The sequence below is a fragment of the Typopeltis vanoorti genome, chromosome 15 (genome assembly GCF_054136105.1).
Source record: "Typopeltis vanoorti isolate ZY-2024b chromosome 15, IOZ_Tvanoo_1.0, whole genome shotgun sequence".
NCBI classification, from domain to species: Eukaryota; Metazoa; Arthropoda; class Arachnida; order Uropygi; family Thelyphonidae; genus Typopeltis; species Typopeltis vanoorti.
Genome location: NC_143563.1, coordinates 82,586,222 through 82,604,643, shown reverse-complemented (window position 1 = coordinate 82,604,643; position 18,422 = coordinate 82,586,222). Strand labels below are relative to the sequence as shown.

At 35.2% G+C, this 18,422-nt stretch overlaps 1 protein-coding gene across 1 annotated transcript in view; it reads right to left on the bottom strand.

Moving 5' to 3' along the window:
• The window catches only part of rhea (Talin_middle and talin-RS domain-containing protein rhea), a 709,058-nt gene that overhangs the window by 124,208 nt on the left and 566,428 nt on the right, over window positions 1-18,422 (bottom strand). Inside the window, exon 49 of the mRNA XM_090405775.1 lies at window positions 9,183-9,352. Coding sequence (XP_090261901.1) covers window positions 9,183-9,352 — 170 coding nt within the window. The remainder of the gene's footprint in view (window positions 1-9,182; window positions 9,353-18,422) is intronic.

The following is an 18,422-nucleotide window of genomic DNA, read 5'->3' as shown; positions in this document are numbered from 1 at the left end:
GGTGCCATGTCAGCAAATGGACTCAAAACAGAGTATGATAAATATTGCATAGTGCTTGGCATAATGATCAGAGCCTACCTTGATATAGTCTACAGACATCACGGAGTTGCTCATGTAATTAATAATAAGAAGAAATGCAAAGAAGTGTACTGATTGTCATGAAATAAAGTATCTTCTGAATCACACACAAAAACATGCATGAAAATTATTTTTTATCCACTGTTTAGAAGGAAAACTGCATTGTTAATATTTTGAAAGCAGCTCTTTTAGTTTTCTCCTTTTCCTCTCAAGGTGCTAAAAAAACTTAACAGAGAAAGCTGCTTTTCCCTGATGTGGCGGACCTTGTTGTTTGGTTCACTGAAGGTATGTTTCAATGTACAATATTTGTTTATCTTTAGCCACTTGTTTTATGTGAAATAATACCAGTCACTTTTACTATGAACTATTTTAGTTGCTTCTAAGTGCTGCACATAAACTACTATGGAAGCTCATTTACTACTGATGCTTATGATTTCAATATCTTGAAAATATTTACTATTCAAAAAAAAAAAAAAAAAAGGAGAGATGAACTAATAATGCCTTTCTCTGTTCCATTATTTTGAGATAAACGTACAAGCTTGTAACATGAATCATCATCTTTCTGCCACTCCTTCCAAAGATGTAAATTCTTTTTTATAACAAGTATATAAGGAAAGCAAAACATCAGTGGTGCCTATACTATAACCTGGTTAAAGATTTTTAACTATTTGTTATAAACATTCAGCAACATTAATGAAAGGACTTTGGGAGTGGGAAAACACAAGATTTTAGTTAACAAACTATTAATTAAGCTGTTTGAACTATTACAGATATTAGTTTTTGAGATGACATTATTTCTTGTATTTTTCTATAATATTCCTAGAGCTACAAAGTTTACTGACAGTCTCATGAAATCATTCTTTATTATGGTTATTATGACATGGTCATCTCCATGGAATCTGATGACTCATCATGAGAGGCTAAAACACCAAATGCTATTCAGATTGTTTATCTTACCCTTTCTTCAAGCCCTTCATTAATGGAGAACTTATGATCTTCTGGCAACCTATTCCACTCATTTACACTCCCCAGATTAAAAAAAAATAAAATAAAATAAAATAAAAAATAGTCCTTAAAACTTCCTGGAGTGATCCCTTGTTGTATTGAAAAATGTCTTTATTATCTGTTCTATAAAATGCCCATTAGTAACTTATATGTTAGTATCATATCCTCTCCACTACTTTCACAGCCCAAAGAAACTCAGACGACCCAAATCTGCATAACAGTTCAGATGTGAACATGTCAATGCTTTATAAAGAAGGAACATAACTTTCTTATCCCTGCATTTCTTAACAACTTAGTTATCCTGTGAGATATTTTACCCACTTTTGTAATATGTTCTATGAACTTCAACTCTGTCCACTATTACTCCTAAATATTAACTTTGTAATTTCTCACAGTGCAGTTCCATCTATGTAATATACAGCCTGTCCTTTTTTATATCTCAAAAGGTATAATTTTACACTTTGCCACAATGAATTGGCAGCCTTTATCCTTTTCTGAAACACCAGTCTATCAGTGTAAATAGTCTGATAGTTTCTCAAATTATCAGACTATTTACACCTTTGCATAAAAGGTGATGTAGCTATCTTACAGGATAGCTACATCACCTTTATTAACTATTGTTTACCCCAGTTTAACATCATCAGCAAACAACTAGATATCCCACCTCCACTCAAATCATTCCCACTCTCAATGATGTATAAACTCAAAAAGAGTAGCCCAAGTGGTACACTACTGGTCAATTTGTTGATTCAATTCATTATACACTACCCCCCCCCCCCGATGTCTTTCCATCAGCCACCCTCTTATCTACAAGTCACTAGCTTTACATCTGTGTCCATTCCAACTTACATAATAGAGCTCCATGTGGTATCCAGTTAAATGTCTTTGCAAAATCCAGCAATATCAGGGTGTGACATTTCTCTTATCCAACACAGCTTCCCATAATATCAAAGAAAATGAGTAAATTACTAAAAATAAGCAAAACCTCTGCTTCACAAATCCATGATGTTTCTCATATAGTAACAATTCTTATCCACTCATTTGTGAATTCTGCCCTTAATCAACTTTTCAAAACCTTACCCACTGTACCTGAAATACTAACTGGTCTATAACTTGTTACTCCTGGAGCCTTTTCCTGTAATGGGACTATCTTATCTTGCCTTGTTTCCATTTCTTTTGTAATAGGATAGTGTTGAGACTAACAGCCTACTTAGAGGCACTGCCATTTCATCTAATTCTATGGCTGTATTCACAATGAGATTTCTTAATATCCTAAACACCTTGAGTTTATTAATCTCTATTCTCGTTCTTGATCTCTGTCACATTCATCACTGCATTATCTCCACCTGGATGACATTCACAAAGAGATCACTTGTAATTAAACTATTTCTTCTGCTCCTGTCACTTCCTCACCTTACCATCAACATTCCTTAGTCTTCCATAACCATTCTTCCTTTTGCATGCTATTCAGTGATCACCTTTCTCTTATATTCTCTCTACAATATTTGCTTATTTATTTTTGTAAATCTTGTTTAATGATGCTTCCCATTCATTATATGTTTTGTGGGATTAAAAACCTGAGTTTCTAGGATACCCAGCTACTTCTATGATGATTACCAGCTTTGTAGTTATGCATTTTATTTTATTTTTATGTTTCCCATACCCATGAAATGTTGTATACCTATAAGTAATTAGCCACCATGGGCATTATAAGAATTTTTTTTTATCATTTATCATTTATTTATTTATTTCCATTTTTTAAATATATTTTTTACATCATCATCTTGTCCAGTAGTTGGCTGTTATGGCCTCAAGCCATTTCTTGGCTGGGCTTACTAACAATCTTCTTCCACTCCTATCTCAGTATCTCCCATAATGCAAAACACATCTCCTTGCAGATATGTATAATGTTATGCACTAAGGGAAGGGCCATTACCCAGACTAGTTTCGACCTTTCCACCTTTGCAAGGAGTTACCCGGTGTTGTATCACTTTATCCCAGTCCTGAAGATACTTTCAGGCGCAAACTTTGTTTGCACACACTTGGATAAAGGATTGAACTAAATTTATTATAGTCTGACCAAGTGAAAAATAAACTTTCAACATCTTTCTCTAAATCCAGAGTAATTTAATAAAAAGGTGGCACACCGTTTGGCAGCTCCTATAGGAGGAGATGACCTTGCTAATGCTTCTGCCTTGGTATCTCCACTTGGGCCTGGCTCCCACTGAAGAGACCTCAATGAAGGTCGAAACTAGTCTGGGTAGTGACCCTTCCCTTAATGCATAAATTATACATATCTGCAAGGAGATGTGTTTTGCATTATGGGAGATACTGACATAGGAGTGTTGGTAGCTTGCTCCACCTTTGCAAGGAGTTGCCCAGTGTTGTACCACTTTACCTCAGTCCTGAAGATACTTTCAGGCATAAACTTTGTTTGTACACATATGGATAAAGGATTAAACTAAATTTATTATAATCTCCTTCCACTAGTGATATATCAAAGAACCTTTTGAGGTTCTTTGATAGGTCCTTTGGAAGGTCTCATGCAACCAGCACCATGTATTTTATAGTGAACCTAAAACTTCAACCATTTCATATCCACAATGTCTGTAGTTATGAATAAACTTCCATGTAAAAAAATCTACTCATTCCCTCCCTGTTTATCCCATTCTTATACAACTTCCAGAAATGGCCTCTATTCATTCCTTTCTTCTCCTCCATCCTATATATAATCCCGCCCATATTAATCTGGTAAAACAAGGGTATGAAGAGAGTTCTATTATTAGAACTCTCTTCATATTATTATTATTATGATATGGTATCTCCATGGAATCTGGAGGTTCATCATGGGAGACCCAAATCAACTATTACACACAAAAAACCTCTCCTTAAACTTATTCATTGTTAGAGAACTCACAACTAATTCTGGCAATTTATTTCATTCATTCACCACTCTCCATGCAAAAAACCTAGTCTTCACACCCATACTAATCACACTCTTACACAACTTCCACGGATGATCCCTAGTTCTCTGGCTATTTGTCATATGTCGAAAAATTTCCTTTCCATCAATTTTATAAATCCTCTTTAATATCTTAAAAGTTTCTATTATGTCCCTTCTTTTCTGCCTATCAACTAAACTTTGTAATCCACCACTTTCAACCTATCCTCATAGGGAGCATTCCACACACTTGTCACCAGCATGGACACCCATGAATACCCATACATCAAAAATCTCCAACCAATTTCTCTTCCTCTTTTTTCATTATCTTCATTCATTCTTTTTTTTTTTTTTTTTCATGCCCAAAGAGGGTATCTAGTGAGTCCTAAGGAGTATCGTTTCCAGCTGTTCAAGAAGAGTATAAATAGACTCATTATCAAACTCTCTCTCTTCTCATTAATTTTTTTTTAACATTCTATTTAAAATCTTGAGGGAAATGAGTAACTAGTTCTCATTGGAATAAAGGATGATTTCAATTATATGATTTCATGATTATATCACATGATTAAAATCATCCTTTAAATGGATTATACTGTCTTATCTAATAGATAAGTTAGTATATTATTATACTGGCTTATCTATTAGATGGATCAGCATAAGATTCACTGAAAGAAAGTCAGTAAGCACTGGTTAACTTAACTAAGGCTTAATGACTTATCAAAATTTTAATGTAATTTGAAATTATAAATCTATTTTAAAACATGAGTTCCTAATATGTAACAGTGTAATGTTGCTCTCTTAAAATTAAACAATTATATCATGTATTTACTATAATCTTCCAAGTTATATTAAGAACTGACACAATTTTGTAATAGGCTATTTAAAAAATAATGCAAGTAAAAAGAGAGAGAGGGAGAGAAATGAAGGATTCAAAATATATCTTGAAAATAAATACTGATGAGCTATTTAAAATTTTGTGTACTTATTTTAAGATAATCCCACTCATGAACGGTTCAAAGCTCGTAGAACAAATAACATAACATATAATAATACCTTTTCAAGTTTATAGTACAAATTAGTTATTAACGTATATTATTACTAAGGTTGGGTCAAGTATTAGATGGATCAAACCTGCTCTCAAGACTACACATGATTTTTATGCCATTTCAGTCATCCAATTAAGTACAATACTGAGAGGTGTTGCATCAGCTAATAAAAATCATCTACTACAAAGACCTTCCACAAGCATCCATTATATGGTGGGATTTTAACCATGTACAAGGGAGTTGGTAAAGCAAAGGCTTTATCCATTTATTTGCAGGCAGAAAATACATGACACATCGATATTTCACATCAGTATGATGCAAAAATTTAGATCCAATCCAACACATCAAAATAAGACAATATCATCATCATCATCATCAAATTCCTGCCATGTATCCTCAAGGGGTGTACAGGATATGATAGTACTACATGAAAAAAATTACATCATTATTAATTTCCTATCTACAATTTTCCTCCAAATCAGCCTGTTACTTGTCAACACTCCAACATTATCAGATCTTATATTTCTATCGTCTAAAGCACTTTGTACCGTATCAATCCACCTATATCTTGGTCTTCCTCTGGGTCGTTTTGCTGCCAACCTGGCAGAGAACACTTGTTTTGCTAATCTTTCCTCGCCCATTCTGTTTAAGTGACCATACCACCTGAGATTAGCTCTGCTAATGCATTCCTGGATGCTGACAATACCAAGTTCTTTCCTAATATCCTCGTTTTTAATATGATATTGCCATTGATGCCATCTGTTCACGCCTATAATCTTTGTCAGGACTCTCATATCTGTGGTCTCTAGTCTTTGGTCAAGTGTTTTACTTCTGACTCAGCTCTCAGATCCATAAGTTAAAACTGGTTTGAACACTGTCTTGTATACAGCTAATTTAGTGTTCCGACTAATTTCTCTCTTATTCCATATGAATTTATTCAGTTGACTTCCCACCATACCAGCTTTGCTGATTCTGTTGTCTATTTCTATATTTAATTTACCATCTTCAGTAAAAATCGTGCCTAAATAGCTGAAATGTTTTACCTGTTCCACAGGTTCTCCATTCACAGCACAGTTGACATTTTCAATGATTCTGCTTATTTTCATTGTCTTTGTCTTTTTATTGCTGACCGTCATACCATATCTATTACAATAGCTATTCAATTTAGTCAGAGAATCTTGCAGACTTGTAGCGGATTTATTTAGAAGTATAATATCATCTGCATAAAGTTAAGAGCTGACATTAGCATCTCCAATTTTGATATCATGTTTAATACCACTTTCCTTCATAATGTGATCCATATAGATAATGAATAACAGAGGGGATAATGTACATCCTTGTCTCACACCAGATTTCACATTAAACCATCTTCCTGTACTTCCTTCAATTCTAACTGCTGACTTACAACTCAAATAAAGACTAAGTATTGCTTGATATAATGCCCCATTGACACCATATAACTGCAGCGTATTGAATAGCTTCTCTCTTGGCACCTTGTCATATGCCTTTTCCAAATCGACAAAACTTAAATACAGATCTTTGTTATATTCCCATGCTTTCTCGACTATTTGTCGTAAAGTGAAGATCTGATCCAGACAGCCTCTATTTGGACTGAATCCAGCTTGTTCTTCAGCAAGCTTTTCTTCCACAATTCTTCTCAACCATTTCTCAAGTATACTTGCATAGATCTTGCCAGGAACACTCAGTAGGGAAATACCTCTGTAATTCTCACATTCAGTTTTATTTCCCTTTTTATATATGGGTACTATGAGAGCTCTACTCCAATCATCGGGAATTCGTCCCTCTGTCCAGGCCTTCTGAACTATGCAGTGCAGCCACTCTACGACTCTTATACCACCATACTTCAGCATTTCTGGTCAAATATCATCTACTCCTGCTGCCTTTCCACATTTCAAGCCTTTGATGGCTTTTTCTACTTCAAGTATGGATATGTATTCCTGACTGCATGCCTGGTCAATGTTTTTTACCATTGTGCTGTCATCACTGCTTGTTTCATTTAGCAGTTTTTCAAAGTAATTACTCCATACTTCAAGGATATCTTTTTCTCCCGTTTTCATGTCACCTTTATCATCTCTAATTCCTTTTATAGCACTCTTTCCTCCATTCCTAAGCTTCTTCAACAACCTCCAGAATATTTTGCCACCTTCTTGATATTTATTTTCTATATTCTTGCCAAAGTCCTCCCATGACTTTTGTTTAGCTAGTTTTACACAGTGTTTAGCATTCTTGCATTTGTCTCTATATTCTCTAAGAGCACAAGCTGACTTATTTGACAGGAACTTTTGGTATGCTTTCTTCTTTTCTTTCACTGCCTCTTTAACTTCCTGTGTCCACCAGGGAGTTCTGATTTTTTTATCCTTACAGACAACCTCACCACATGCCTCTCTGGCAGAATCAATCAATGTTTTCTTCAGAGTTTGCCACAGAATCTCCAAGGTTTGATTCCTGTTCTCAAACTCTTTCATTTTTTCTTCAATAATCTTTGTGTAGTTTAGTCTACAGCTCACATCTGAGAGCCTCAACTTTTATTTGCTTTAAAACTTTCTTACATGTTATTCTTTTCAATATGAAATTCAATTTTATCCTGCTGAAGACTAAATAGTGATCACTTCCAATTTCAAATCCTCTGCACACTCTGGTGTCCTGCACCAGGGAGAAAACATCACTATCAACAATAACATAGTCAATGAGACTTTTTTTTATTCCTAGCCTCTTCTCTCTACGTGAATTTGTGCACATTTTTATGTTGGAACATGGTGTTAGTAATAACCAGTCCATGTCCTGAGCAGAAATCCAACAGATATTTGCCATTATTATTAGCTTTGCTCTTTTCTCCAAATTTTCCCAAAATATTTTTGTATGTCTCACAATCATTTCCTACTCTGCTATTTAGATCCCCAACAAGGACCAACTTTTCATTTTATATTGTGTCAGTTGCTTTTTCTAAAGCCTCAAAAAATTCCTCCACTTCTACCTTAGTAGAACCTTCTGTGGGACCATAGGCACAAATAAGTCTCATTGTCCAGTTCCCCATTCTCATATTTGCCCACATTACTCTACTTGAGACTGACTGCCATTCAAGAAGATTAGCCTCGTATTTTGTGTTGAATACTATGGCTACTCCTTCTTTTCCTTGATTGTAATTGCCTGAATATAACATTTTGTATTTATTGTTCAGAAAAATCTCACCAGTTTTGGTCTTTTTTGTTTCAGTCACCCCTATCATGTCGATCTAGTACTTATCTAATTCCTCAGTTAGCTCCATTTCTTTGCCATTCAGGCTTCTTACGTTGATAGTACCGATCTTTAACTCTGGTGATGTTGAGTTGGGGTTTATTTTCAGATTTGTTCCAGTAGCTGACTTTTCGCTGTTCGCCCTGGTTCCCTGGCGAAAACAATGGGGGCCTTGTTTAACCGGGCGACGCCCCAGTCGGCATAAAATTTTGTCATGTTGTACCATCATTCTATATTTTGGTTTAACCAATAAGAATACAATTTGGTCGGCTAAATCCCAAATTGCCAGCCCATCCTCGTCCGTTCAGTATCCAATTAGATACCCAACAGGGTGCACCATGAGAAGGTGAAGATTGGACATTAGGTCAGGAGCCCTGGTCGGTTCTCCGCATTCCTTTAAAGGCTATAGGGAGGTCTCCTCTCAGTTATACAGCTTTGATCCTTAAGCACCCCCTATATAAGCACCCCTGACCAATAAGACAATATTGTGACATAAATACATCAAACAGTTATTAGATAAATTTCATTGCCCTGTTTTTGAGACAAATATTCTGGTAACTAGAAGTCATAGTAGCTTGAAAAAGTTCCTGTTTGGTGTATAAAGTAGAGTTTCCAGATTAACTTTTGACACATCCATGGCACTACTAAAGATGTACCATAAGTTTGCAACCATTCATGGGTGAGATCCATATAAAAAAAAAATTACAATAAACACTCTCTCTCACATACATACACACACACAGACATACATATAAATACACACACACACACATATAAACACACACACACACACACACACACACACACACACACACACACACACATATATATATATAATGAAAGAGAAAGATTTTTACTTGTGATCAGAAAATGATTCATTTTCATCTTCAGCATGAAGTGTCCCAGCCGTAGCAAACATAATAGTTGTATCAAGGTCGCCAATGATGCCACTAACAGTACTGGCAGCATTAATACAAGCTTGTGTTCCACGTGAACCAGCCTGAAGTGCTGCCAAAACATATGATACCTAAAATGAAATGAACACTATAAGAAATAAAATTTTCAAGTTTAATGGTTAGTTTAAGCTCTTCACTCTTTTTACTGGAATATGCATAACATAATTCATGAAAATCAATAATTAGCTGAAGTTTAATTTTTACTTTTATAACTGACTATATCAGAGGGGAAAATAAGTTGTCTGATTAACTAGTGATCACTACTACATCATTTCCTGTATATATCCTTAAGTTGTATACACTATTATGAATAGTCCAGCAGAATTAAGTGTACATTGCTAGTTTCTTCTTAACAATTTTCTTCCAAATTGTTTTTAAATTATTCACTGTTAGGAAAGTGTGACTGGAGAAATCAACATTTAAAGAAAGGAAGTCAATAACTTCAGATTGGCTGATTGCATTAGGAGAGCAATGGAGACAGCAAATGAATATGACAGGATGGGGCAGAGAGATTTTTAGCCAAATAATGTCAAAATTCATGAGATTCTAAGTTGGATACTCTCTGGATCACTCACTTTGATCAGGTGGTAAACATATGTATAAACATCACCTTTGTGACAAAAGGAGTCAAAGAATATGTAACCGAAAAAAAAAGGAGACAAGTAGCTCTTGAGGCAGTGAAATGGATTTGGAAGGGTCTGTTAGTGTTGCCTTTGACTGAATGAGCCATGCACATTCCCTATGCAGTAACTGTATTCTGGTTTCCATGATGACAATTAGTATTGCTTGTTTTCTGCACTGTCATTATTTTTTTATAATCAATATTCCATGCTTTTTCACCACTTTAACATTTTTATTCCAACTGTTGATGCAGTTTTTGGTGGGTTTTGAGCAGTGGCACATATCAATTTTTCTGGGATCAAAGTTATATTTTCCAGCTAGCTTAATGACATCAGAATTTAGCACTTTGTCTGTGTTTCTGAGTGAAAGTTAAAAATAACAGAATCATCTTCCCCCACCCAACTGAAACTGAGTTGTGAATTTTTGACAAAATATGGTTATAGAGCTTGCTAAACAAGCATTATCATCAAAACACTGATCATCAATCATTTCAAGCTTGCTTTCTACTGATTCAATTTTGTGAGAGAAAGTTTCATTGATAAGGTGCTGTTGTAGATTGTCAATTTGCTATTCCAGGTTTGAACTGAAGGGAGTCACAGAGGAAAGAAGAAGAAAGGCTGGTTGAGCCTTTGTACTGATTCATCAATTTCTGTATAGCATGTGAGTGACAACAGAAATCACACATAATATCCTTATATTGTTTCTTATGTCCAATCTGCAGCTGCAGCACATCCTAGCAAGGTTTGATTTGTCAGTGCTGGTTGAATGTGCTGTACTAGTGACACCTGAAGCACTCTGTCATTGTTTGGCTTTGATGACAACACCTTTGCTTTGGACAGTAGACATAGTGGGTACCTATACATGGGCAATATTAAAACTAAGTAAAGGTTAAAAAATGTTTTTAGACTCAAAATACTTACAGATTGTACAAGGAACAATAACTCCTAGGATCTACCACTGTAATTTCATTTGGCGTGGAGATGGAGAAAATCACTTTTAAAAACAATGAAATGAGAGTTTGTAAGAAAGTATTCAAAAACTATAGTATAAAAATATAGTAAAAAGTAGAAAGTATGTAAAAAGAGAGTATGTAAGAAAGTTTTCAAAAGAATTAAAGTTGAGCAACTTTTACAAGTAAATTGTATACTCGACTGTATGTTGAGGAAAAAAAAATAAAACAAATTGAAAACAAGAACCAAACCTTGGAGTCTCAGTGACAAACTCTGAAGAAGATATTGATTAATTCAGCAAGGGCGATATGTGGTGAAGTTGTCTGCAAGGATAGAAAAATAAAAATGCATGGAGGACACAAAAAAGTTAAAGAAGCTGTCCTGGAAAAGAAGAAAGCATATCAAAAGTGCCTAACAATAAGTAAGCACATGCCCTAAAAGAATACAGAGAAAACTATTAATAAAGCTAAGTGTATGTAAATAGTTCCCGTCTATAAAAAAGGGAATAAAGCTGAATGTGAGAATTACAGAGGAATTTCTCTACTAGGTGTTACAGGTAAGATTTATGCAAGCATACTTAAAAAGAGGTCGAGAAAGATTATGGAAGAGAAAACTTGGAGAAGAACAAGCTTGGTTAAGGCCAAAAAGAGGTTGTCAAGATCAGATTTTCACTTTAAGACAAATAGTTGAGAAATCACGAGAATATGACAAGGATCTGTACTTGAGTTTTGTAGATCTGAAAATGACAAATGACAAGGTGTCCAGAGAAAAGCTTTTCTAAACACTACAATTATATGAGGTGAATGGAACATTATAGGTTAGATCATGCTTCAGCAACTTGCTCACGTTTTATAATACAGTGACAGCTGAACTGGATAAGGGTAATGGGTTTATATTGATATTACAATGATGGAGAGATATCAGAGAGTAGTTTATTCAGGAGTAGAGTCCAAAAGAAGGCCTGTGATGTGCTGCAGGGTTCTGTTCTTGGACCACTGCTATTTAATTTTTTCCTATATATCATTAATTTGTTCATTAATGATATAGGAAAGGATCTGAGAGGAACTGTTCATTTATTTGCTGATGATGCAAAGTTGGGTAGAGCAATAGTTAATTCAGATGATGTCAAAATTTTGCAGGATGATTTTGATAGATTGGAAAACATGATAAGAAGAATGGATGTCAGTTTAATGTAGCAAAGTGTAGGGATATGCATTTTGGGATGAAAAGATTAGCAGCAGTATACCACATTGGTGGAACTGTACTCCAGGAGATTCATGAAGCCAGAGATCTGGGAGTGTTGGTGGATAGGGAGTTGAAGTTTAGGGGGCACATAGCAAAGGTGACTAAATCAGCTCATCAGATCACTTGGTTACTGAAGAATACTTTGACAAGCAGAGACAAGCAAATTATTATTTCTCTTTATCAAGCCTTGATAAGACCCCATCTTGACTACTTGATGGGGAGGAGGTAGAGAAGATCCAGAGGCGAGTGACCAAGATGATAGCAGGTCTATGGAATGAACCTTACGAGAACAGGTTGAAGATCTGTGGGTTACAGAAATTTGTTGATAGGCAGAAAAGGAGTGATATGATTGAGACATTCAAATTACTGAAGGGTTTTTACAAGATTAATTCAGAGGAAATTTTTCAGAATAGATCTGGTGGTGGGAGAACTAGGGGCCATCCATGGAAATTGAGCAAGAGTGTAGTTAGCAAGGGTATTAGAACTAGGTTTTTTACTTGGAGAGTGGTGAATGAGTGGAATAATCTGCCAGTTTGTTGTAGGTGCATGACTGTAAATGAGTTCAAAGCAAAGTATGATAGATACTGTACAAATGCTGAATAGCTGTTCTTGACATGATGTTTAGGGCCTCTCTTGATGAGTCTAAGGACTCCTTGGAGTTGCCCGTAATAATAATAATAATACAGAGCAATATATAGTCTATATTTAAGTTATCAGTCAGCAGTTAGAATTAAAGGAAATACATGAAGATGGTTTGATGTAAAATGAGGGGTAAGATGCACATTATCTCGAACTCTTATTCATCATCTATATGGTTCACATTATGAAAGAAAGTGACATCAAGCCTGATATTAGAATTGGAGATGTCAAACTTTGCTCTTTGCTTAATGCAGATGATGTACTCCTAAACACATCTAGTGCAAGTCTCCATGATTCACTAACTAAATTGAATAACATCTGTAACAAATTTGGCATGAAAATCAGCAATAAAAAGACCAAAACTATGAAAATAGGCAGGAGCATAGAAAACTTCAGCTGAATTCTAATGGAGATCCTATAGAACAAGCAAAATATTTCAGCTATTTGGGCACAGTTTTTATTGAAGATGGAAGGTTAAATCTGGAAAGAGACAACAGGATGAGCAAAGCTGGATTGGTGGGTAGCCAGTTGATTAAATTTATATGAAATAAGAGAGAAATTAGTCAAAACATCAAACTAGCAGTATATAAGATGATGTTTAAACTAGTTTTAATTTATGGATCTGAGAGATGGGTTAGAAATAAAGTACTTGATCAAAATCTAGAGACCACAGATATGAGGGTTCTGAGAAAAATTTTTAAAGTATCAATGGCAGAATCATATTAAAAATGAAGATATTAGAAAGGGACTTGACATTATTAGCATTCAAGAATGTGTCAGCAGACTAATCTCAGGTGGTATGACCACTTAAATAGATTGGATGAAGAAAGGTTAGCAAAACAGGTGTTTGATACCAAGATGGCAGGAAAGAGACCCAGAGGAAGACCAGGGTCTAGGTGGATTGATTTGGTCAGAAGTGCCTCAGAAGCACAAAATGTTAGATATGACAATATTGAAGTGCTCACAATTAACAGATTGATTTGGAGGAAAACTGTTGATAAGAGATTAATAATAATGTAAACTTAATCATGTAGTGCTGTCATGGTAACCTGAACACCCCCTGGGGGTACATAACAAGAAATTGATGATGATGATGATGATGAAATGAGAGTGAACAAGCTGAAAGCATAATGGCACAAACAAGATGCAAGCAAGAACTTACAGTGCTGTGTTAATAAATAAATAAAAAGCAATAATAATCTGGATAGGCACTTTTACAAAATCACAATAAGAAATACGCTGCTACTGAATAATAACCCTGCCTAATATCACGTGTAGCTGTTCTGTTCAGTCTATGGTATTTATTCCACCAGATGTGAAATGATATTGGTGTGCATCTGTAGTCATCATATCTTCAAGGCATCCCAATGGTCCCTGAGTGGAAGAGGGTATGCAACTCAGAGCACATTTCCAGAACATTCTGGTGTTCAGGTGTGTTGAGATCTGGTGTGTTGACAATTAAAGATAGGTGGTGTCCTTCATGTTTTCTATGAACCAATTCTTTACACTAGCAAAAGTAGGCATTACTCTCCTAGAAGATATCTGAGAACAAGTACAACAGAGTACAGCACATGTGGCCTTCTATGAGTGCCAGTAAGCCATGTGACATACTGGTCAACATGCAACAAGGGTAATTATTCTGAGTAGTAAAACATGCTGTTTCCACTGGCTTGGACAGTAAAAAACATGTATGGGGGAGGTTACCAACTCATACCGTTTGTACATGTGTACCATTCATCTACACTCTGCAGGAGGAATCAAGATATACTGGACCACCAACACATCTTTTTTTTTACTTCTCTAGTGTGTCCAACTATACTGCTGCTACCACAACAACTTTCAATGATGACCATAGATGAGGAAAGAGGTACTTTGGAGACATTTCGGCTCTGAAACTATGTATAGGCACTGGTCAGGTAGAATACTGTTTGTGTACTCTCCATGTTGTGTTGTGATGTCAACTGTAGCAACATCAGTTAATAAACAAATACAGCACAATGAATCTTGTCTTTGCTCATCAAGAGCATCCACTTTCTGTGCTCAGTTACAGTTAATCTGGTAGCAGGAGGTAATTTTGCCTGTTTGGCATCATTCTACATACACCTTTACCAATGTGGACTATAAGCAACCAACAAGGCACATATGTCCTATGAGAGATGGAAGTAATGATGTTCGTGTCACAACAATCATTTCTCAATTGAACAATGTTACATCTTTACCTTTTAGCATGACTGAAACTTTGACATTTGGATTGTACAACCATATCCCTACATTATGCTTTGAGGCTCTTTAAGGAAGTCAATGCAGTCATCAAGGGAGAATCCCTGTTAATCGTAACCACTTATCATATCTCTATTTACATTCACCAAACGCATACTTGCAAACTTCTAATGGTAGCATTTCATACACCCTTCCCACAATTTTTATTTTTTAAATTTTTTTATACATATCTGACCTACACATGAAAGTTCACAAGACCTATAGAATATCGGTGCCATGTGTGGACATGCCACAAAAAGAACTAGGACTTTACATGTTTCCTAACCATTCCACCTGACATAAGCAAATTGTCCCTTATATTTCCTCTTCTCTGTTCTCAAACTGAAAACCATGCTCACTCAATTTGTTCTCATATGCTCAGCTCCACAAACCAATTATCATCCTATTACCAAAATATGACTCTGGATGTTTTTTTCAAATGTCTCTATATCTCCAAAATCCAAATGTGGTCATATGAAAGGTAGGAGGGCAACTTCCCTTTTCTCACAAGTTAATGTTCTCTTCAACAGAGCATTTATCTGATGTTAACTACTTTAGTAATGGAACCCCTGTAAAATTTATATATCTTTATGATATATAATGTGTAAGAATTTATTTTTGATTGTGTTTACTCCTCTATGATCCCATATCCTTTCCTAAAATCTAGGCTTATGTTGTATTAATTTTATTATACTTATCATTTCTTCAACTCTAAAATTTTGTCCTATACAATTCTTAGGCTTTACCCTTATTATTACCTCTAACCCTTGGCCACTATTAGTGTATTTCCCATGTGTGCAAAACTCTATAGACAAAGTAAATGCCTCTGGCCAGAGCCAATTCACTGTTTCAAATTTCGGAAAATTTGTTTACGCTGCACCACCAAAATTCTATAGATAAGAGAAATTTCTTTATCTAAGAGCAAACACCTAGTATGGCACACGATCCTGTATCCTTTCCTTCTCTATTTCTAAACACAATAAACTAATATATTCTTATTTCGCACTGCAGTCATGACTATCCCCAATATATTTACGCATAGGTTCTCTTTATGAGTGGTGCATTGAGATTAGTGATCAGGCAAGTTATTTGGTTGACAAGAAAAAATTTATTCATTACTAATAAGGAAAGTTACAATTTTTTTACATAAATGTTGGTATGAAAGATAAAATAAGATAACTCGACGTAACATGGACATTCTAGTTCCCTTACAACATGAAATGTTATCTAATATTATTAAAATGGGATGTCCTTCTAATTACTTAACACTCCTAGATTATTTTCACACAATTAGTGGTTCAAGAACAACCCGACAATGACAAACTAAAATATTTTCACACTGCACTTTTCCAATTTTTCTGACTCAGATCAATCATTCCCTATTCATGGTTCAACTCCTAAAGTCCTACAACACTTCATAAATCACAATTCTAATTAGTAATTTTTACCATCACAATCTAACTTTCTTTGTATATGAAAAGTTCTTACTTTATCGAGGTGTCAGGATCTCGCTGGCTTATACTTGCAATCATCAATTGGAATTATACGGCTCGCGTTTTCTTCATCTGGTGCCTTTTTGACGAGGTCACCTGGCTGATACGTTCATTAGGTTCTTGCTTCTGGAAGGTAGATATGTGAATACAATCACGATTCGTTGCCTATGATGTTCACGAAGCACTGCTGCCGATGTTGGTTAACGAGGTTCCGCATTTTCTTCTCGGTCTACGCTGACCTTCTGCTATGCCGAGACCTATACACATACACACACGTTGGCATTCTACTTGGCCGCATCGCCGCTCTCATTCATCTCATCCCGACCTCACTGGAACTTCCTTTCTCCGGGAACGACTGGAACAGGTAAAAGGCAAAAGCCAAAAAGCAAAAAAAAGCCTCGTTTTCGTGTCTCAAAAAACTATATACCCCCTCGATGACCTTCATATGGTACCTCAATTCCTCTGCACTCTGTTCCGACGCTTCTCGTTCTCATCCATGGGAGACTCCTTCCCCGTGCAACGTAGACCTTTGCGTACGTGATGGTCTCAGCTCATGATTTAATCTTCTTATCTTGTCTGGGATTTTAGCCTAATGTTCATATACTTCACCCATTCCTAAATTGCTTCCCCCTTTTTTTTTTCATAAGACATTTGACAATACAATATTCAGCAAATTTCAAATCAAGGATGTTATTATCATATCATTTCATTTACATTCAATTTCCTTTTATTAATATAAAAGTATTACATTGAGAATTTAGATACTTGTTAAATCTGAATGAAGGTAATACATTATAAATTCTCTTTCATTCGAGATTTAAAACCCCTAAAATTTATATATAATTTGCCTTAATAATATTATATTAAGGCAAATTTCCCTTAATATAATATTAGCACATAGTGTACTCTGTTCTGATATATATAAACTCACACTTGACAATGAACTGATATTCAGTCATCTAACCAAATAACCAGTCTGTTCAAGTCAACTCACAGGAATTGCACATCAGTTTTGTTTCTTAACACTCTTTTGCAAACAACTTTGTATTACCCTTCTGAATTATCCCCAACATCATTAATATTAAGTTAAACAACAATGTTCCAAGTACAGAACTTGTGGTACCACCACAGGTTACAACAGAGTGGAGTACAGCGCCTTCTATCAGCTGCCAGTAAGCCATGTAACAGATTGGTCAACATGCAAAAATTGGTACTAATTCTCGAACTCAGACTCAGCACCACTATATATCAATATCACTCTCTGATGCCTACCAATCAGTTATTCTCCTATTGTCCAGATGCCAAAATACTTCTAGATCCATATCCAATTCTGCTATCACTCTATTGTGAAATGTGGACAGATTGCTAAAGCAAGACCCATCTTTAACAAAACTATACTCTATAGAGGATCCTAGCACTGTCTAATAACCTTTGGATGCAATTCCTAACCTGCATTTCCAATACCTAGATGACCCACTCCAGATACTGATACTGACTGGTTTATAATTGGTTGATTCTCCTAGCTTCATCATGTATGATGGAATTATATTCTCCTTCCACTCATCAGTAATCATGCATATGATGAGACTCAAGTTAAACAATCAGATTAGGGGAATTACTAACTCTCTTGCATATTTCTTCAGTACTTTTTATATACATTTTTAAAAATATGTAATTACAATTTTGCTTAAAATCACCAATACTTTTTTTTTCATTGAAGAGTGGCACTATACAGGAAGAATTTAATTCCCATTGAATTAATATATGAAATTTACAAAGAAATCATTTCTGTGCACAAGCTCTCCAAGAATTTAAGTTTGAATGAATACCACCTTTGAAATGTTTATATTTTAAGAGTAAATTTCAGATTTCTTATGGGGATGTAAGATATCATAAAGCAATTTATAAAATAAATAAATAAATTATATATATAT